The sequence below is a fragment of the Carassius gibelio genome, chromosome B20, assembly GCF_023724105.1.
Source record: "Carassius gibelio isolate Cgi1373 ecotype wild population from Czech Republic chromosome B20, carGib1.2-hapl.c, whole genome shotgun sequence".
In the NCBI taxonomy this organism is placed as follows: domain Eukaryota; kingdom Metazoa; phylum Chordata; class Actinopteri; order Cypriniformes; family Cyprinidae; genus Carassius; species Carassius gibelio.
In genome coordinates this window covers 7,369,056-7,392,347 of record NC_068415.1, presented here as the reverse complement: position 1 = coordinate 7,392,347, position 23,292 = coordinate 7,369,056, and the positions used below count along the sequence as shown (strand labels likewise).

Sequence of the window (23,292 nt, the reverse complement as noted above, 5' to 3'; positions counted from 1 at the left end):
ATGCTTTGACTACACAGTCTTGGCCCATCTCAGTCATTCTTTATGAAATAAGTTATTACAATCACATTAAACTGAACACACCATTATATACGTATCTATATTTATACTAGATATAATTTTAAATAGACTATATTATATGTGTATAATAACCTTTTTCTCTTCTTTTTCACATGCTTTATTATCAAGTTTATTGTTCTATAAATGCTTGCCACTAGGCGAATATTTCCAACTGCACTTGGTTTGGGTTTATTTTTATACATTAAATATGCAATTATGTCCTATATTATTGCTTTTTATATGATTATATTATATTATAATTGCTTAGCGTTTGCATTTGGAGGAGAAGAACACTGCGAATGCTGTTTGTGGATTTCCCCCCAGCATTTAGTAAGCAAACTCGGACCTTTTGGGCCTTGGTATGCCCTTGTGTAACTGGATATTGGACTTTCTTAAACTGTCATGACAACTCCAGTGTCATGTCTCTTTGCACTGGTTCCTTTTAGGGCTGCGCAAACGAGTAATTGTTAAACCTTTGGAACTAATGATACGCTTCAAATAGATTCAAATAGATAGATTGTATAGCCTGTGTTACATTATGCCGGTAGGTGGCAAACATTGACTGTTAAATGTATTAGATATCTGAATCATTCAATAGATTCGTTAAAAACATTCAGGACGAAACAAGTCTTATTATTTTTAAATCAATGTTTTTTTAATTATTATTAAATAAATTCATTTATAACATTTTTGACAATTATATTTATAACATTAAAAATGTTTGTCAGAAACTTAAATAAAAAAAATTTGTCTGGTTGTCTAATGTTTGTTTTCAGAATCGTGGGAGGATAGCATAAAAATACATTGGATAACATATCTCACATCGAACTAATACCTATTAGTACTGTTTATAGCCTATTGTGTTACTATGTTTATGAGCTATGTGTGTATTTATACTTTATATTATATTATATTATATTATATTATATTATATTATATTATATTATATTATATTATATTATATTATATTATAAAAAAAATAAACACTCTTAAAGTATGTTTTTATTCACCATTCACTTTGCTGATGTAAATGGAAGTCTCTGGAGGACAGCAGTACTGCAGCAGTACCAACCATCACCCTCCGCTACAGTGGCGCTGCAATCCCTGACCGGAGGATTATTGGACTGAAAATCTTGTGTCCTGGGTGGGGCTTTACCAGGGGAGCATTTCCTCCAGTGTCGGGTTTCTCCAGCGCACTGGCATTTAAATCTGCTGCAGTGGGAAGCCTCTGGACGCCTGTCACTGTGAGTGAATCTGCTCTATTGGAGGATTTGGTGCTCGTTTTCTCTTCTCTTTCATAATAGCAATTGTATTTCTTGCATTTGCTGAGTGATACATTGTAGCCTCTAGCGACGCGCGCTTTTATTACAACAAAGCCTGAATGAAAGGCTGCCCGTTGGGTCATGTTTTCGACCTTAACATATAAACCGAATATCATATAATTCATCATATTTTGTAATTATGGTCTAATCTTTTGCGCGTTTTGTGTCGTGAGTGGCCTATAGAGACAAGGGGACAGTTTCAGCTCTTAAAATACATCGACGTCATTACAAATCCATTCATTTGAACACACCACAGTAAGACCAAGGCGCATTTGTGCGTATTGTGAAATAATTATCCAAAAACAACAGATATATCGTCTAAGGTTGCCTATACTCGAGTTGCATCATGTTCAGCTGGTTGGGTACCGATGAAAGGAGAAAGAAAGATCCAGAAGTCTTCCAGACTGTCAGTGAAGGACTCAAGAAGCTTTACAAAACCAAACTGCTTCCACTGGAGGAACATTACAAATTCCACGAGTTTCACTCACCCGCTTTGGAGGATGCAGATTTTGACAATAAGCCCATGGTTCTCCTGGTGGGACAGTATTCCACTGGCAAAACCAGCTTCATAAGGTAAGATGTTAGTTTTAGTGTCCTGAGCTCTATAAAGACACCAGTCAGGAAACATTATAATCCAGCACTTCATAATATTTTTATGAATAAGCCATACATGCACAATGTATGATATAATGCATTATGTGAATATATGTAGTGAATATATAATATACTTTTATAATATGTTCTGATTATTTTTTGTGTGCATTCAATTATGTTATATGTAGTATTTGATGTAATGATATAATGTCACTCATGATAATATATTATAATTAGGTACATATTATTTTAACACAGACTAGTTTTGGTAAAGCATTTTTCAAAAATGTGAGAAGGTCTCAAGAACACAGTGTTTCAGTAAAATCTGACAACATTTTTTTAATATATTTGAATAACTGTAGTAATCACATTCGTAACATCCAAAATATCCTAAATGTATATAGATTAAAAATGAAATTGATGAGAAATCTTAGCAAAAATATTAAATAACTTCCACGCTATAGATATCATTAATCTGTTTACATGAGAACCTAATCTCTGTGTTCACTGAATACAGATCTTGATGTTACATGCTAAACAAAGTTTTTAACATAGTACTATAATTTTAGTTTAGGCAGACACGGTTCCCTTGTAAACAGACCAGGCCTGGCTCCAGCTCTAAGATGTATCTGTATGACACAATGTCGCTGCTGTGGTGTGATGGTTGTCTACTGGGTGATTTAAGGCTTACGGGGTCTACTTTGGACCAAAATGAAAGGCAACAGATCACCAGGCAACGAGAGACCCTTCCAATGACTCCAGCACTGCCATAGTAACTTGTCCCTAATAGGTTCCAGAATGTAGAAAAGTTAATAGGTAGAAATGTGAATGGAGACATATCAGATATGCTTTTTAGAAGAACTCTTGTGGTCACTACAACAACAAATTATTTATACAACTTATTAAGCAAGCAAGTGATAGTAAAAATTTTATGTGATTTTGAGTTTAATGTTAAGTTGTAGATATTTTAGCAATTTCATTAAGGAAGCAGTCAATAACGGTCAATGTAAGTTTTTAAACAAAATTAATGCTTTTATTCAGCAAGAATCCATTGTGTAATAAAAGTAACTGTAAATATTTCTGCATTGCAAAAAAAAAAGAAACAGTAAGGACCTTTGAAAATTAAGCTTTGTCATTACAGGAATAAATTATAATTTAAAATATTAACATACAAAGCAGTTATTTCAATTTGTAATAATCTTTCACAGTATTGCCATTTTTACTGTATTTTTTATAAAATAAATTCAGCATAAAAATCCCTATACATTAGTGTATGTATTTTTTTTAGTTCTTTACCATCATTAAATGCCATGTCATTTGTCTGTAGTTAATTTAATCACATTATTTTCTATTTTTGGAGTGAGTGAGTGACTGTGCTGAGTTTTTGCTCCAGGTGAGTGTTAAATGTGAGAGTGAGGTATTGTCCTGCACTGGCAATAACAAATGTGCCTGCTCATTTTCGCACTGGCTCTCTTTCCTCCTGTGCATTATTCATCGGGGTCATGAGAGCCTCAGTGGACACAGCGGCCATTCTGCTGACTGAACACATAGCTATGAAAGTAAATGAGCTCAACTTTCTGTGTATGCTTCATGAATGTGAGAGAGCCCATGAAACACTTCATTATAATATCAGGGGAAGTTTCATGCTTAACGTTCAATCTTTTCAACATGGACACATAATACAAAAGCTTGGCTCATTGCCATTTAGCACGTTGTTTTAAGAAGAGCTGAAGACACTCATGTCCAGTAATTTTGTCAATGTATAATGAATTGCACTCATAATAGAGTGATATTTTGGAACAGTCATTCTAGCTGACCATGTCACATAATATTTTATTCTTACATCCACCGCTGTCTGCTTTGTAAGCAGCCATTACTCCAGTCTTCAGTGTCAAATGAGCCTTCAAAAATCATTCTAATATGCTGATTTGGTGCTCAATATTATCTATGCTAAAAAAAAAGTTGCTCAACATTTTTTTCGGAATCCGTGACACATTTAGTGTTCTTTTAGGAGTAAAAGGTTCGAAAGGACAGCATTTGAAATTGGAAATCTTTTTCTACTTTATAACTGTGTTTAATGTCACTCTTGGTAAATTTTATGCATCTCTGCTAAATAAAAGTATTAATGGCTTTGACCCAAAATTTTTGGATGGTAAATATTGTGATAGGAGGACAGATTTGTTTTAATGTTGTTTTATGATTTTACTGGAATTATTGTAAGAAAGTCTTAACAGAAGATCGATAGATAACTTCCTCTGTGTTAGATACGTATATTGGTCTTGGCAAAACATCTTATCATAAATGACATTAGTGTCCTGTTTACACTCTGTGTCACTTGTGTTACTGGCATTAACTACAGCTAATAAGTTCTCAGTTGAAGCCAAGTGTCCTGTAGTTACTCAGATTGTCATTTTGACCTGCACTGTATTCCAAACAGTCTCAGTGCAGTCACATGTCCACAGCAGGGTCTGTCTGAATGGCTCTGTGCTGAGAAGAGTAAACATTATCTTAGTAAACTCACATTCTCTGTAAGAGTATGATCTTAACAGTGTTCCTTTCAACATCAGCAGAACTCAACCGAACCATGTGAACGTAGTCTTGAATTCAGAAATTATTCTGTTATGTTTTATTGATTTGGGCTCTGCTCAAGAAACATTTATTTTTATTATAAATGTTTAAAAATTGTGTGTGTGTGTGTGTGTGTGTGTGTGTGTGTGTATATATATAATTTTATTATCATGGGAATACAGTAAAATAAAAATTTGAATATATATATGACAGATCTAATAATTGACATAAAATGGTTAAGATATATTTAAGAGTCTGCATTATTATAATAACACACTTTTTTGATTTACAATTTTAAAAACAAAATTATGTTGAAAATTAAAATTGAAAAAATGCAGATTACAAGCTTTTATTATGTGAGTTCTTGGACTCTATATGTAAAAATGCTACATCTATATTGAATTCACAGTATTTTCAACTGAAGTGATTTTAAATAACCAAACTTTCTCAAATGAACAACATAATTATCATATTTTATACATGGTAATGGCGATCAGAAGTGTTTACAGGCATCTGAATGCATCTTTTTTTTTTTTTTATAGATATCTTCTGGAGCAGGACTTCCCTGGTATGCGGATCGGTCCAGAACCCACGACTGACTCCTTCATAGCAGTGATGCATGGCTCCATGGAGGGACTAATACCAGGAAACGCTCTGGTAGTGGATCCCAAAAAACCCTTTCGGAAACTCAACGCCTTTGGGAATGCCTTCCTTAACAGGTGGGATTAAAACAATAATAAAACTGTGTTTTATTTTAATTCTTATGTTTATTGAAATGTACATATTTCAGCTAAACGCTGGAGCAAAACATTAAGAGCTTTAGTCTTGGTAGAGCTTTGTATATGTAACATGGTCTTCCTGTCTTATGATGATGTCACAGAGGGGGGCTGGTTTCTAGGCTACATTCCTTCTCTTGATCGAGTTTCCTCATGCTGTCTGATCCACTGACCTGCCGTCACGTGATTGAGCAACAGACAGATAAGGGGACATGATACCATCAAGCTCTCCCGCATATTATTAAACGGGCTGTCATTCACAGTCTGAAAATTACAGAACGATAAAACTGTGTATGGTAGAGTGACAGTCCTTCATAAACCTCCAAGTGATGCAATCGTGTGCATGTAATTGTTTTTGCAGGTGGTCTTTGCTGTACTTCGTAGACTGATGGCTTGGCAGGCTGCGCTGGTTGTTGTGCAAATCAGCAGAAACTCTTGAAAAAATTGTCTCTTCGCCTTTTGCAATCACAAAGCCTGCATATTTTTGAATATTTTTCATGTAATTCTGTCAGAAAGAGCAGCAACACACACTTTAAAGGAAAAGTTCTGCAAAATATTTACCAGAAAAAAGATTGTCCATCTGAATGTAAGACCAAATGGTGAATTTTTTTAATTTGGGGTGATTTATCCCTTTAACATCTGAGTTATACTAAGAAATGCACTTTTTTGTCTCCAGATTTCGGTGCATGGAAATAGTAAACATGCTCATGAGATATTACTTGTCATGAACCCTGTTTGGCTGTGGGTTTATGTCATTTGAAATGCCTGAGACAACTGCCCTGGTTTTCAGATTTATTTTTAGAGATGTATAACATTTATGAATTCACAAATAGCAGCAGCTCAGTGTGCATGGTGTAAACTAGTACATAGAATTACACATATGGTTATTTTGTAAGTAGATTAATGTTTGGTTGTGGGTAGTTTACAATAGTAATTAAATCTCTTCTGCTTAACTTTCATATTTGGCCTAAACCGCTACATTTATTGTACTAGCGTGTGGTCTGGTGCCAGATGTGCCATAAATGTACATGCTAGACTGTGTTCTGAGACTAAAGTTGTTTGTGTCCAACTCAAGCACTGTTATATTAGGGAAATGAAAATAAATAATGTTCGGAAAATGTTAGGATAATGTTTCCGTAGCCTGAGGTCCTAAGCGATTCACTCCAAAACATGACACACTTTTTCTGGGCCTAGTTCACACACTCAAAAATGTGAAGTCTGTCTTGGTTTTTATGTTTTACTATGTCCAACTTGGTCAAACTGCAGCTTTAGATGGAAACAAAAGAATGATTTATGGCATTTTTCTCCATGCCTTTGTACCAAGTTACTACAAATTCACAGTTTGGTACAGTACATGTACATTTTTAATGCAAACAAAGAACAAAGAAAACAATTTCAAATCAAGAGTGAAGGCTAAAAATCTGGAAGTTTGTGGTTAGCGTGCCAGTCTTGAGTTTGTAAGACGTCTGCAGTGTCCTTGAGTGTGACTCTGGTTTGTTTGGGTTGGTCCTCAGGTTTGTGTGTGCCCAGCTGCCCAACCCTGTTCTGGAGAGCATCAGTGTGATTGACACTCCAGGAATCCTGAGCGGAGAGAAACAAAGGATCAGCAGAGGTAACTGACTGCTAAAATGCATTAACATGCACGTGCACAGAAGAAAAATATAATCTGAATTGGGAGATATTGATACATAAAAACTGCCTTTGAAAAATGTAAGGGCCTGTAAGATTTTGTACTGTTTATAAAAGAAGTCTCTTATTCTTGTCAAGGCTGCTTTGGTCAGAAATACAGTAAAAACAATCATAGACTATTACAATGTTTTTGAATATATTTTAAAATGTAATTTATTTCTGTGATGTCAAAGCTGAACTTTCAGCATCATTACTTCAGTCTTCAGTGACACATGATCCTTCATTCTGATATAATTCTGATATGCTGCTCAATAAACATTTACTGTTATTCTTAATGTTAAATTAATGCTTAATTAAGACTTGCCAAATCTTTATTTTAATATACATGTTTTTTTTGGTTCTGGTTTTGCATTTAATTTGTAATATTTAGCAGGAAGTAATCAAACATTTATAGGTTGGAGGTTCCAAGTTATTCATTTCACACTTCAGTATAACTTGGTTTAATGGTTTAGTATTGTTGTGTTTGGTTATACCAGTCCTAGAATGTTTTCAAAGTACAACTGCATAACAAGATCATGTGATCTCAGATTGCAAATTCGAAAACTAGTTCTTGTTGACTGTGGCATCAACTGAAAAAAAAATTCTTGAGGAAACTCGAACCACCAACGAGTTCACTTGATCACTATATTGGGGGGGGAAAACTATTATACTGTTATAATTTTTTCGTGATGCCTTCATGATTTTCCCATGAAAAGCAACACTGCGTTGGTGCATTGTGTAACTGCAGTTTCAATCTGTTTTTAATTGTGATGTGTTGAAAGTCTGTGGTGAATATGATCAAAAACAAAGACGAGGCTTTATCAAGACAAGGATGTTGTTTTGGCTTGTAAACTGTAAGGACCTCATGCAGGCCTTATAGAGTTTGAGTTTGCGCTACATTTTATATATTTTATATATATTATATATTTATCTACAGTAAAACTTATTTTACTGTATTGTATCAAACAATGGTGGATGTGTGCTTCCTGGTTTGCCACTTATTGTAATGGATATCAGGTTTGGCAGATATTTTGAAACGTTTAAATTTTTTGTTAACAATTTTAGTGTATGTATAATTTTTCCACCCTCCCTTACATTTCATGCATGATCGAGCGCAAATGACATCATTTCAGTGATATAAAAATTACTATATGATGTCACTTCTTGATTAATTACTGAACCAGTGCCCTTTTAACAGTAAGTTTGTTTAGCAAATGGTTACTTCATTGCTCTTTCAGAGAAGTCCATTGCAGCTGAGTGGCCCATAGTATTACCGCTGAACTTATACAGACCGAGGATTATAGACACTCATGTTTCTGGGGCCAGAGCCAAGTGCCGGGCTCTCCATGGTCATTTCAGAGGGCTTATATTTTGTAGCTGTCGTTTGTGCTGAAAATAATAAATGTAGGATTAAACGTAAGTGCTAATTTGGAATCGAGAACTGGTCCATTTTATTTAAAAAATAAATACTTGAACGGAATGATTTTCTTGTGATTTGGTTTCCTTTATCAGCTGACGAGAGTTCCTGAATTTACGAAAGAAATTGTTTTAGCTACGTTGTGAATTGAATGTGAAAGATTCTATTGCCAAATCTGTTTCTAGTTTTCATTGCATTTTCATTTTATCTTTAAAAATGTAAGTCAGATCTAGGTTGGTTAAATTCTAGGGGCTGGGCCAAAATTTCCAATATTTATTTTAGCAAACATTAAAAAAAAAGATTTGATTAATGTGAATCTTTTCATTAGTCTTCTCCACTGGATGTCACCTTGTGCAATGTCACAAAAAAAAGCCTGTCACTCTGTCTGTCGTCTCACTATGATGATATGAATACAGGAACTTCATCCCCAACTGCTTACTTCATTAGCATTTTATTTTTTATTTGACAAAACTACAGTCATATCACATACACAGTGGCTGCAAGTTCCTCATGGCAACCCTTCAAAATAAAAGTTTATTTAAACATGAAGAAACTGTCAAAAATATATTACTATTTAGTAGTCTTAAGACTTAACACTTTATTCTTTATTTTTAAAGGAATAATCACATTTGTTTTCTTTTTCATTTTAACCGTAAACCTCAGTTGTGCAGCACTTTGTTTGCCAAAAAATAAAAGGATTTTTCATTTGATTTGGATAAAGGTGCAATGTGTAATATTTACAGAAATGCAATATAATATATACAAACTATGTTTTCAGAGGTGTATAAAGACTTTTCTTAATGACCCGTTATGTTATTATTACCTTAGATTGAGGTACGTCTATCTACATACACCGTGGGTCCCCTTGCATGGAAGTTGCCGCCATGTTTCTGCAGTAGCCATAAACGGATAAACTGCTCTACACAGCGAGTTTCGTCACTTTGTTGTTTTTGCGAATAAAACCCTGACACAATCTTGAACAAGTACATTAACATTAGCAATAACATTGATTTATTGAATAATTAAGTAAATGTAATTCCTTGATTTAGTCTCTGCTGTCTTTACCAACGACATCTTTACCTGTGTCGGCCACCGTAGCTTCTCTAAAGGGAGGGGCGAGCGGGGGACTGAGCCGCTGGTTGCATTTCGCAACCTCACCGCTAGATGCCACTAAAAATTACACAGTGCACCTTTAAATTGTTTTATGCCTTCATCTGATTACCTGAAAAATTAAGAACATTTTATATGGCCCTATTATTGTTTAAAATAGGACCCTATACAGAAAAAAAGGTTAAAAATACAGGCATGTAGGTCTTTATTTATTTTTTATAAATTAATCATTTGTAAACTGATGTTTACTGTTAATTTTTTTAAATTTCATTACCATTTGTATAAAAACTATAGTCACTAAATGTAATTAAAATCAAGAATCGAATCGAGAGCTTGTGAATCGATACCCAGCCCTATTAAATTTCCATCCCTTCTTTGTTTCTCCTCCCATTTTCCTCTCCAAAAGTCTCATTTACATGTTGGTGTGATGGTTGAATTTTAGCAGGACGTTGTGTAAATGTCTGCCATGCGTCCCCCGTTCTTTGATTGTCAAGCAGGTCTGTGGAATTTCTCCAGCAGTCACATGAGATTATAGGGAGGAACCTTCTCGTTCATATTCATAGCTACAGGCAGTTCATCTTTTATCCAGTTTCATATTTTTCCTGCATGCTGGTGCATGAACTGAATCAAATCATTAAGATAAGATTTCTACTGTTCCTGCATTGCTTTGTGAATTCTGTTTCTAAGGATCATTTAGTCAGATGTTTTCAGCCAGGTGCATCTGTTTATATTTATACTTAATGTGTGTGTCTGTAATTAGATGATGTTGTTGTCTTTCTATTCAGCCTTGCCCTTGGTCTCAGACGGCACACCCACAGAGCATTCATAATCACTGTTTGGTACATATTGCACACAGAAATACCAAGAACTAGCTGAAATGTATTTACATTAACTGTGCAACTGTATTTTCATTCTACATTTACTTTCTTAATTTAGTATTTCCTTTTGTTCTAGAGTCAACCATTGTACATGTACAAAAACCTTTACATAGTACACATACAAAATATTTCTTAGGGAATACGTGAACACTAAAAAAAAGTCATATTTTAAAATCTTAATGAATCCAATCTTTTCAACCGTAGTGTAAGGACTTCACATATCTGTTCTATAGATTCTTCCTGTCAGGCAGATGGAGTGGACTGTTCTTAAGCTTCAGTATTGGACTGAAAGTGAATTTTATGTAGAATCATAATTTGGCTTGGATGCCTACAGTATCACAGAGTAGCCTGGTGGATCTAAAGCTGTAGTGTATAGATCATCATCAACACTGAGAGAAAGCTCCATTAAATATATATATACGGTTCTGTCACCCATCAGCACTTTTTAATGCATACACAACACAAACAGCATCTCACAGAAAGCAAATGCTACTGCTTTGTCTGACAAACATCAACACAGCATCTCTCTCTCTCTCTCTCTCTCTCTCTCTCTCTCTCTCTCTCTCTCTAGTATGGGCCCATCTGATCCTAGTTACACCTCTGCAAAGAGAGTCATCAGTAGAGAATGGCCATTAGCTTCATCATTTATTTTTTCTTCGCTGTAACACTGCAGGACCCGTTATACCATTCTCTCTGTTCTACTCTGTTGTCAAGTGTTCGGCAGTGCAGTGTATTTCTGAGCATGCAGCTGTAAAGCTCCATTGACCATGTGCCAGTGCTGCTCCCAAGAGCGGCGTTATCATTCCCAGCTCTCCTCTACCTCCACCACAGGCAGGTGCTGTGAAATAAAGCTCATTTCCTCCAGGAAATACTGTCTGCCAAATCCAATCACTGGAGTGCTTCTGTTGTATTATATGTTCAGTTGACTGTGTAACTGATGATCGCGGCTCCGGTCTAGGTTTGTAGATAAACAGTGGTCACTTAAATCTCTCTGTTTGTGGTTAAGGTTCATTTAATGGCGTTACTCTTTTGTTGTAGTTGCATGCTATTAAATAATGGCTCAGCTTTGAACCACATAGAGCTCAAAACCACACACCTGCTACTGTTTGTGTTTAATTGGAAAAAGGTTAGGCTCAGATTGCAACAATATGTCGTAACACCTTGTATCTATATTACATTGGAATTAACGGATGGTGCTTTTAACAAGCATATTCAAAGCCTGTTGACTTTTGCATTATTCAGCATTAAACTGTCATTTAGTCACATCACAGTTGGTGTAAACACTAAACAGACATTAAACAGAGTCTGATTCGCAAACAAATGACTCGTATAAGCTGGTTGTTTTCAGTGAATCATCCAGCACAACTAACTAGTAGTCAAATACTTATAAGTCTCTTTTTTGTGAATCAGAAAATGCACAACCAGTGTAGTCTGATTCCTAGACAAATGAATTGTAACTTTTAATGAAAAATTCAAGAAGTTGAGTTAATAGTTGTCAGTTTATGGTATGATTCAATAACATCCTTTTTAGCATCTTCATCACGTCAGGATGTTGCAGAGTGCAAACGCAGCACAGCGTCAACCAAAACCATTTCCTTTTTTCATGTTATTTTATACATATCTTTCATTTTGTTTTTCATCAGCCCATACCAGACTTTTCTTTCTAATGCCATGAACTGCATAAACTTTCACTTCTGTCATTCAAACAAGAATCTGAAACAATTCTAATTAAAAGTCTATCCTTTTTTTCCTGTGGTACTGTAATTTGACATCTTTGTATCTTTCTCTTTCCATGAACAGTTGCTACAGAAGATGGCTTTGGTTATAGCTGCCTGCGTAAATGTCCATATGGAGGTATTGTAGATATTGCCAAACTACTGTTAACACCTGCAGCTTATTACACCAATGAAGTTCCAGCACCGCAGATCTCAGATCTGTCCCTCTGCAACGATATAATCACAGCTGTAATACCAAGCCGAGTTTCACTGCTGTTATTGTCCTGCTCTCAATGACATTGTCTCATGTGTCTGTTATTGTAGATGTTGCCTTTCTTAGACCTTTGAGTTGACTAGTCCCAGTCTAAAATTACGACAGTTCTGGATAGAGATCTAGAAGTTGTTAAAAAGACAAATCACACTGTTGCAGGTGACAATAAAGCCTCCCCAATGTGAAACTGCCAAATCGGAAGGGATGGTCCACCCCATTCCTGTAGGCATTGGATCTTCCTGTGGAAGAAATGGCTATATCTGCCATATTCCATGTCACTGATTTGAGATATTAACACACTAATTGCTCCTAACAGAACTGCCAGTTTGGAAATATACTGCTTTTCAGTCAAGGTCATCACAAAAATGATACGCTGGAAGTTGTTACAGAAAATATATGTCAGGAGGAAAAAAAAAATTACAGCTTGACTCGACAGCAGAGCCTGGTTAGAATCATCATCACCTTTCCTCATTTCAGATGTCTTTCAACTTAATGTTCCAGGGTGGAAAATTACAACATATTAGACATCACATAAGCATAAATTATTCATAAACCATTTTTTCCAACAGGTGTGTCTAAACATTTTTAACAATTTTACTTTTAGGAAATGCTAACACTAAGCACAGCAAATGTAGGCATATAGCCAAGGCGGACTGAGGGGACAAAAACTGATTTTTAAGTACTGATAGTTTATCTTTTTCAAGGATTTTCTTCTGTCAGTGCAAACTTTGTTTTCTCTAGAAGGGTATGATTTTCTTGTCATGAGCACACAGTGTCCTAACCGGTTGCTATGAGATAGTGATTTGTCTGTCCCCGCTAAAAGCAAAAATAACAATCTCCTGTCGAGGCTGGTTCGGACACAGTGGCCAGGCTTTTGATTCATTTTAGCAGTACTGCATTGTCATAACCTTTCTCCTTCCTTGGTTGCATAGCAGCAATGCAAATGGATGTGGAGATCTCATATCATACATTACAAAATGAATTAGCCCACAGCATTAGGTTTCATTTGGAGGATTCTGGCAGCTAGGAAGTTGAATGTGCAGTCACCCAGATAATGTAAAAGCTAGTTTTACGCTACTTCACCTGAGTCTACGGCTCCTTAAAATAATAGCCAGACTCAAAAACAGCCATTCTGAATCATACAGACATTTCATGCATACACATACTTTATCCAAAATTCACAAGTTGCATCTACATGCATTATTTAGTTAAAATATTTCCATAATATTCTACGTAATGCAGCCTTGGTTTCCAATGAATCATCATATTGCGTTCCTCTTGAATCGTGGACTTGCTGTTTGACTCATTATCCCTGGAGAGGGAGTGAAGTTGAGCTGCAGAAGCCATTAACTGGCAGACGTTAGATCATAAAAACGGCAACAGGCCTGAGCATTTTAACGATACTTGGAAGAGTGTCAGCATCTCCAGTTCAACAGTACTGTTGAGCACCAGATCTAACAAGGTCATTTTGCCCATTCTGATTGGCTGGCTGCCTCTCCGCTCTCGTGTGAGCATCCATCCGGTGCAAAAGCTTTGTGAACCGTAATTATTGGACAGGATATCAATCTCTTTTCCAATCTCTCCTTCAGGCTATGACTTCGCTGCGGTGTTGGAGTGGTTCGCCGAGCGCGTGGACCGCATCATTTTGCTGTTCGACGCCCACAAACTGGACATCTCAGACGAGTTCTCAGAGGTCATCAAAGCCCTCAAGAACCATGAGGATAAGATCCGCGTGGTGCTCAACAAGGCCGACCAGATCGAGACGCAACAGTTAATGCGCGTCTACGGTGCCCTCATGTGGTCGCTAGGGAAGATCGTCAACACACCTGAGGTGATTCGTGTCTACATCGGCTCTTTTTGGTCACATCCGTTGCTGATTCCAGACAATCGCAAGCTGTTTGAGGCAGAAGAGCAAGACCTGTTCAAGGATATCCAGTCGCTGCCACGTAACGCCGCCCTTCGCAAGCTCAACGATCTGATCAAGAGAGCTCGTCTTGCTAAGGTAAACTTCTATTACATTAGCCTATGAGATCTGACATGTAGCCTAACAAACAAATGACTCACCTAGACTATTAATAAGGTTATATACAGTATAAGTTAAGATTCTGGATCTGGAAGTATGAGAGTATGACATTAGCAAAAGCATTTTAATTTGGGAATTATGAGTGTTTTTATGCAGCTCTTTTTCAAACAAGAGTTCATAGTATTCATGGCTATGAAAATAAAAACTACATATTCCACTTGTATATGGAAAAGAATGTGTTCCACAAAAAACTAAATAACAGCATTTGGGATGTCAGACAGTAATGAGAGAATGTTAATTTTTGGTTGAACTAATCCTTTAAGTTCTAAAGTTTTGGAAAGTTCTGAACCAAAACCACTACTGGAACCAAAAGCAGGAAACGGCTAGCAAATTTTGTTCAAAGCAAAACAAGCAATTATGGACTTATTTGTTGATGTTCAAGGGGAAATATTTAGTGTGTGTGAGTAAAAGGTCTCTTTTTCTGCATTTATTGAGTTGACATGCTGTGAATGTTGTTGTCGTTCCAACATGGTTTTGATGTGGTCCAGCATATAGCTCTAGTGTAAAAGTAATAACAGTGACATGCACTTTGTGTGTTTACTGGCCCTTTTGTCTGTCTGTTCTTGCAGATTTGCCCAAGTAATGAGGCCATTTACCACTCTATAGTCTGCTAATGTGGCTCTTTACATGGCATGATGTTCAGCTACATTAAAATTGACTCAGAGTCATTGATTGTTTTTTCTCTCCTCCACATTAAGCACGTTATATTTGGTTCTACAGTAATTTTGGAATCCAAGCTTGATTCATTTATATTTAATGGCTGTTTTAGTAATGAACATAAGATCATGAAGTAGTCATTTGTCTGTCTGTCTCTTTATATGTATATATAAAGGAATACATGAAATTCAAAGATGATACTTGTTGTGCAGGTAATCAGCTGCAGTGCATCTAAAAACTAGACTAGAAAATGCAAAGAAAGTCCTTGACTTTGACTCAGAGGTCAGGTGATTAGTGGGGATTGTTAAATGTGCTGAAAGATACTGAAGGATCATGACTCATAATGTCATTCCCCATAAAGACATGGTTATAAATGCCCTTGAGTGATCTTGCAGTCTTTAATTACTTCTAAAGGAAGTTCACTCAAAAATGATGTTCTCATGTTCCAAACCAAAACTTTTTCGCTTCAAAGGAACACAAAAGAATGATTTAAGGCCTTTATTTGCAAAACACATTTTTGTCTTTTATGCAAAAATTATTTAGCACGTTAAATTTGGAAATACTAAAGTGTTTATGTATTAAATGGAGTCCTAATACTTTCATGTGTTATGTATACTGCCGTCCTATGACTAGATTCCACATGTTTTTAAACAGCAGTCCATCTCTTAGATATATAAAAGTACAGTAACTTAGGTAGTCAGACATAAAGCTGTCATTTAAAAGGAAACTGAAACACTCTGATGTCGGTTCATTTACGTCTGAAATCTTTTATTATTCCCTTCAGTATAAACGTTGGTCAAAACACATGGGCTGGGCCATAGAGACCCTCTCTGGAAGAGGAAATGTTGGGGACTGACTGTCAGTACTGGTCTCTTGTCAAACTCCGTTTAAATCTCTAGATCCAGCTGGATGCATTAAAAAAAGATCATATAAGTTCTCTCCCTTTCCCTCACCCTGATCATACAGATGTGCTTCCTCTCCTGTCATCATTTATACAGTCACCTTCCTTCCACGCAGGGGCCAGGCCTCTTTCTGCCGCACAAAATGTTTATTTAGTAGCTTGTGTTTTCTTGCTAATATCCAGCTTCATAATTAATTCTTTGGGTTGAATGCATAAGTAAAAAGCTACATGTTTTTTTTATATTCAATGTCTCAATTTGTTTGTTGGCTATAAAAATCAATATAAAGTTTAATGTAAAAAATATGGAAATAATTAAGCCTGTTTTAGAATCTTTTTCACTATAATTAACCACATTCACATGTAAAATGACAAATGAGTGGAAAAATATAGAAAAATTACAATTAACCAATCAAAATCATGTATTCCAGAGAATAAATATTTTGTAAACATTTTGCAAAAATGTTAATTATAATGAAAATGTTGCAATAAAATGCATTTATTTATGAAATAAGGAATTTTATTAGAATTGTATTATAGGTTTTGGTTTTGAGAAAAAGGTTTCAGTCATATATATATATATATATATATTTTTTTTTTTTTTTTTTTTTGTTAAAAACAACCTAGGCATGCTCTTTGTAATTGTAATAAACTGATGTCTGTTCAATAAACTTACAAGGAGCTTTGCTTTTGTGCTCTCACAGGTCCATGCATACATCATTAGCTCCTTGAAAAAAGAAATGCCCACAGTCTTTGGGAAGGATAACAAAAAGAAGGAGCTGATTAACAGCTTGGGTGAGATCTACAGCCGCATTGAGAAGGAGCACCAGATTTCCCCGGGAGACTTCCCTAATCTTAAGAAAATGCAGGTAAGGTCAGTTTAACCAACAAACATAGAGACCTAAAAGGTCTTTCAGTGCACATTCAAAATCAGCAGAATTTGACCCACATTTTTTCGAGTCAACAAACAGCTTTGGGTGGACCTTTGTTAAAAAGTTCTGTTTAGATTACTGTTACTTTTATACAACAGCTCTATAAACAAATGAATATTGAGCAATTTGCATTTCAGCCAAAATTTGGCAAGTTAGTTTATATGTTTCTTTCCCGCCTATGAAACGAATTCCGAAAGAAGCCAAATCATCAACCTTTTCACGTTGCCAAACATCAACAGCCTGACACAGCCTGTGTGCAACAGAGTATCTAAAGGGAGCAGAGCTGGTTTACCCTGGAAATATCAACAGATGTTGACAGGATCTTTTGTTACATCCTGTAAGTGTTTTTCTTGCTTTCTTTCCCGCTGAATAGGAGCAACTTCAAGCACACGATCTGAACAAGTTCCAGCCTCTGAAAATGAAGCTGTTGGACGCCGTGGATGACATGCTGGCCCACGACATCGCCCAGCTTATGGTTCTGGTGCGTCAGGAGGAGACGCAGCGCCCCAACCAGGTGGTAAAGGGTGGCGCCTTCGAGGGCACCATGAATGGGCCGTTCGGACACGGATATGGCGAGGGAGCCGGCGAGGGCATTGATGAAGTCGAATGGGTGGTGGCACGTGACAAACCTATGTATGATGAAATCTTCTACACTCTCTCTCCCGTCAATGGCAAAGTGACTGGAGCCAATGCCAAGAAGGAGATGGTGAAGTCCAAGCTACCAAACACTGTGCTGGGTAAGATCTGGAAGCTGGCTGACATTGATAAAGATGGGATGCTCGATGATGAGGAGTTTGCCTTGGCCAATCACCTGATCAAGGTCAAACTAGAAGGTCACGAGCTTCCAAGCGAACTGCCCGCTCATCTTGTGCCGCCCTCTAAAAGAAAGGTTCCAGAGTAAGATTGGTTTGGAACTGGGATTGATTTTGGTAAAGGATTCTAAATAGTTTCAATTTAGGTTGCAGTTGAATTCCCAATGGCCGGACAACATTTACTATAGAAAAAAAACTGTGATTTCTTTGAAATGTGTGGTTTGTGCTTCACTAGCAAGAATGGATTTGAAAATGACCCACCTTTTCCACTCTTTTGACTTGTGTATGTATTTTAATTTTTGTTTTGTTTTCGGTTTTATGTGTGCTTTCAGATTTTACAGTCATATTTTTATGCCACAATTTCAATGTCATCTGTTCACCTATCATGACTGTAATTCTGTGTCCTAACCAGTCATGTTGCAATGAATGAGATAAAATGTAAAACAGTACATTTTGTCGATCACTTGATTTCAGTTTCTGTGAAATTTAGAAATTTCATTGGTCTAAAAATCTACTTCAGGTAATTGCATTAAACATCATCTTCGGATTAGTTGACAATTACATTGTATCTTTTCCTGGCTGTTTTGGGTTCAGACGATTATATGTCACAATGTGCCTGGTTAGGACACGCTGAAATTTCACTTTCACGCTCAATTTACACTACTGTTCAAATGTTTAGAATCAGTTGTTTTTGAAAATCTCTTTTGCTTGCCAAGACTGCATTTATTTTGATCAAAAGTACAGTGAATACCGTACTATTGTGAAATAATATTGCAATTTTTAAAAACTTTTAATGTTTTGGAATCTGATTTATTCCTGAGATGGAAAATCTGAATACTTCTGTTACCTGCCATCTTCCGTGTCACATGGTACTTCAAAAATCCTAAAATATATATTATTCATCTCACTGACTCTATATTTTCGAACGGTAGTGTATATCAGATTGATCTGTGTCTCTGAGGGTGAGACGTCAATTAATGCAGAAAAACATGAATCTTACTCTGAATCTTTGTATCAGTTGTTATTCTAAGTACACAACTGTTTAAATCTTGCTAGAAAAGCTAAAGTCCTTTTATAAGTAGGTGTAACTCTTATTCTCTTCTTGTTAAGGCGGCATCTTTAATGAATGCGAGTCCTTTCTAGCCTGACCAAGAGACTGTTAAAACTGTATAGCCGTCACGTCAAAAGACTCAATGTTTAGTGTACTTGATGGACCCGTAGAGTTAGTATTCTTGTCAGTAGTCTACTGTATATGTTAATGCCTAACACACTAACTAGTGTTTATATAATTCCCATCTGAATTTCCAAAGAAGAAAAAAGAATGATGCTGCAAAACAGCTTTATTCAAGTGATGTGGAGTTCCCTTTCGGTGCGTTTCTGCATTCACATGCTCATTTAAAGAGCAGCGGCTTTGGATCTAAATATGTATTCAGTTAAATTACTTTACTATATCTGCATTTAATGATTTAATGAACTCTTTACCTCTATATCCATCCCTTGACAAGTGGTTATTTAGAGCTGTCACATTTTCTCAAGCAGATGTGAACTGATAACATTTTATGCACTGAACTAAATGGTCTTTAAAGGGGTAGTTTATTAAAAAAATTACAATTCTGTCACTATTTACTTTCCCTTGTGTCATTTAAAACCATGTTTTAATTCCATAGTTGATGAAAAAGGAGACATTTAGCAAAATAGCCGCACTGCTCTTTCATATACAAGATCAAAAAATAACATAATAGTAAGATATGACTTCTATACAATATTCCAATTGTTCTGTAGCCATGTGATAACATTATGTAAATAAAAGGCTCAAATATAAGTGATTATTTGCTGAAAATTGCCATATATGTATATTGTAATTTGGCTTCTCATGATCATTTACTGTACACACTGACATTTGACGTCATTGACATTAAAGGGATAGTTCAACCAAAAATGAAAATTCCTGACCCTCATGTTGTTCCAAACCTGTATGACTGACTTTATTCTGCAAATGTTGAATGTTGGTAACTAAACTATTTTGGTCATAATGTAAATCAATGGGAGGTGAAATGGTTTGGTTATCAGCGTTATTCAAAACATATTCTTTTGTGTTCAGCAGAAAAAAGAAATGGAACAACATTAGAATTAGGCGACGTCTTTGGGTGGACTATCCCTTTAAGGAAAAAAATTGAATCATACTCATTGGATGGACACAACTAAAGTATGACAGGATGTTTACTTTTTGATGTACTGTTTCTTTCAGTCTGATCTGCTTTGGTCTGAATGCCCACTTGCTAATGTGAAATATCTCCACTGATTTTAACTAAACCTTTTAAGTCTGTTTAGTCAATCAATTAAACCTATAAGCTGCCTCGGTGCCTTGAGACACACCCACGTCAATCAGACTTGTGACACTAGAGATGTACAAACACACTGTCGTATTCTACAATATCATGACATGCTCATGAAATAAACTGACATTCTTCGAAAGACTTTCATTCATGCTCCATTTGAGTCTAATGAAAAAAAATTCCAGATTTGCTCACAGTTTTTGCACATGAAATTTTTTTTGGCCATAATGTAGGGTTGTGCGTTTGACCAAGTATGTACATGTATATGGGTGCAATATGGTTTGCAAATGTATTGTGGTCTGTGTATGTGTGCTTGTTGCTCATTGTGTTTTAACCGGTGTGGACAAACTATGTGAGACACTACTGTTTCAGGGAGGTGGACATTATTCAACTTAATAAAGATCTAACTCATTTAAAAGTGCTTCGTATTCGGGTTTTTTGTTCGAGTCTGGTTACATCTTGATTTAAATTATTTCAGATTAAAATACTAAATATCTTGCTCTTAAAAAAAAATGCATGCATGTGTGTGTGTGTGTGGTTGTGATTTTTAAACAAAATCTATGGTGACATTTTCAGAGGTTTTTTATATCAGACGTATCAGAGGTTTTTATGTATTAAAAAGTTTTTTTTATTATTTTGACTGATTTTAAAAAGTGCAATTTTCATGCAATTATTCATTATGACAGTTCAGAATGATAATTTACAAAAAATAAAAATAAAACAATTGTACAATATCCGCAGTAATAATTTTCCCTTATTCCATTCCAATTTTTCCATTGTCTAGAAATGGGAAAGACATGCCAGATTGATGTACAGAATGAAAAAAAAAAACATTATCTGTTATGCATATCTGCAGTCCCAGTGGAGACGGGACATAATGTTTTCAGCAGATCTTTGTCCTGCATTAACAGGGCGGTCTGCATGAGTGATGACTTCCTGTTTGTTGCATCATGTACTGTATGTCCTAGGAAACGCAAGCACAGGGTGGATTCTCATCTGGTCCTTTTCTTGACAGCAGGATATGATAAGCAGGGAACACCTGACTTTTCCTCACTACCGGTCACGGAATAGTCTGTCCACTGATGGAACATGCTTACTTCAGGATAAGATACAGGGGTGTATAATTTTTTTTTTTATATGATATTAACATTTATCATTTTTCTTCATTTTGTAAACTTTTTAATCTTCAAAACGCAATACTGAAAATGACATCCGCTACATGATTTGGAAAAATCTCTTATGCATCCTAGACTGCATTATTTGATCAAAAATACAATAAAAACAGTAACATTTTGTAAAATTATTATTTAAAATAACGGTTTTCAATTTTAATATATTTTAAAGTGTAATTAATTCTTGTGATGGCAAAGTTGATTTTTTTACTCAAAGGACATTTTAAAACTGAAATCTCTTTGTAACATTTTCAGTCATACATTTGATAAATTTATTTGGTCCTTGAATAAAAAAAATTGCTATATCATTTCTATAAAATTTTATATACAGAGCTGGGTAGTATGCTAACGGATAATTTCTTGTTCTTTAATATATTGTTGATTGCTCTTTATTGTTACTACCTTATGGACTTCAAGTGTTTTGAGATAAAATATTTGACCTGAAATTGGTCTTTAATATATATATATATATATATATATATATATATAGGCAATTTTATTGTTGTGAGTTTCATCGTCTTTAATATAAATTTTTGTAATTTTGTTATTGTTTCTCTTTCTTCATTGTTACTATGCACTTGTGTTGTAACATGTTTTGAGATGGATGGAAATGTCATTGCTGTGTGAATTTAGTTTTTTTTTTCTTGTTTGCAGTGTAGCTATTGTTTGCTGTTGTTTATTGATACAGTCATATACACATACAGTTATATACTTCTAGTATTTTTTTATTTAGATTAAATATTTGACCTAGCAGTGATATTGCTGTGAATTTCATGTTTTTCAATATTGGTTTTTGTAATGTTAAATTAATGTTACTTAATTTAATTGTAAGTAAATATGCTTTAAAATCATAAGATGTGATTTTGTTATATTCAGTGTTACTAGCAAACACTAAGAGCAAGGATCATTAGTATTAGTGTTTTGTAAGTATTAACTTTCCATACATTGCACTTGAAAAATAAGCTATTGTGGCTCTTGTTGGTGTATTAAACATATTATTTGGAACATATATTTTCTTTGTGTCTGTCAAAAAATTACAAGATTAGGCTAATTCAGTATATGTGATATCAAATAGGGGTTAGCACAAATGTAATCTAAATGTAATCCAAAATGTATCAGATTACATTACAAAAAATTTGTAATATATATACACACACACACACACACATACACACACTTAAATGTTTGCAATACAGAAAATTTGAGAGTATTTTATACCACTGGTTACCCATCAGGATCTGATCAGTAACATTTAGCTGGAAGTGATCAGGAAACCTATGAGGCTACAGGATTTATACTGCAGATTCACCAGGCATGTTTGCCAGACAACAGCTAAGGAGTGTTGCAACAATGTGTTGTACACAGATGAGACAGAGTTAGAGCTTGCTGGCAACAAACCCTGACATGTTTGGCAAAGAACAAGGATTGCCTTTGGCCAGCAGCACCTCGGACCATCTGTAATGCTTGGTGGTGGAAGCATTATGGTTTTGGGCTGCTGTTGTGCCTCAGGGTCTGGCCAGCCTGCCATCACTGAGTCAACCCTGAATCCCACACGGAATCAGAAAGTAGTTGAGGGGAATGTTAAACGATCTGTCTAAAAGCTGAGGCTGAACCACAAGTGGACATAGAAATAACAAGACAATGACCTGAAACACTCAAGGAAAGCCACAAATGAATAGGTCAAGATGAAGAAATGAAGGGTTATGGAATTACAAAGTGAAGGCCTGCATATTTTGACAGCAGAAATTCTTACAAGAAGTCTTTTGTTGAAAAAATACATGAAAGAATGTTTTTGTTGCTTTTTCTAAACAACTTAAAATGGAAATGTATGTAAAATCAAATCAGCAGTCTATTTCACCACTGATATGCATGTTGCGTGTTTAATAAAAAGGCAAAATAAACTCTGAATGAAATTTTTTTTATAAGTCACTCAATTTATAATACAAAAAAAATGTTTTTATAAAAAAATAACTAAATACATTTTAGGGTTGTTCATACCCTGACCTTGAGTCCTTCCCATGTTGAA

General features: G+C 35.4%; 1 protein-coding gene across 1 annotated transcript; it reads left to right on the top strand.

Annotated features, from left to right (window-relative positions):
* The first annotated feature begins 1,209 nt into the window (after nucleotides 1-1,209).
* On the top strand, nucleotides 1,210-20,515 carry ehd3 (EH-domain containing 3). The gene is made up of 6 exons (XM_052586637.1): nucleotides 1,210-1,952; nucleotides 5,084-5,260; nucleotides 6,832-6,929; nucleotides 13,966-14,378; nucleotides 16,719-16,883; nucleotides 17,320-20,515. Exons 1-6 carry the CDS (start codon nucleotides 1,726-1,728, stop codon nucleotides 17,845-17,847), a joined length of 1,608 nt encoding a protein of 535 aa, XP_052442597.1. The 5' UTR covers nucleotides 1,210-1,725; the 3' UTR covers nucleotides 17,848-20,515.
* The last annotated feature ends 2,777 nt before the right edge of the window (nucleotides 20,516-23,292 follow it).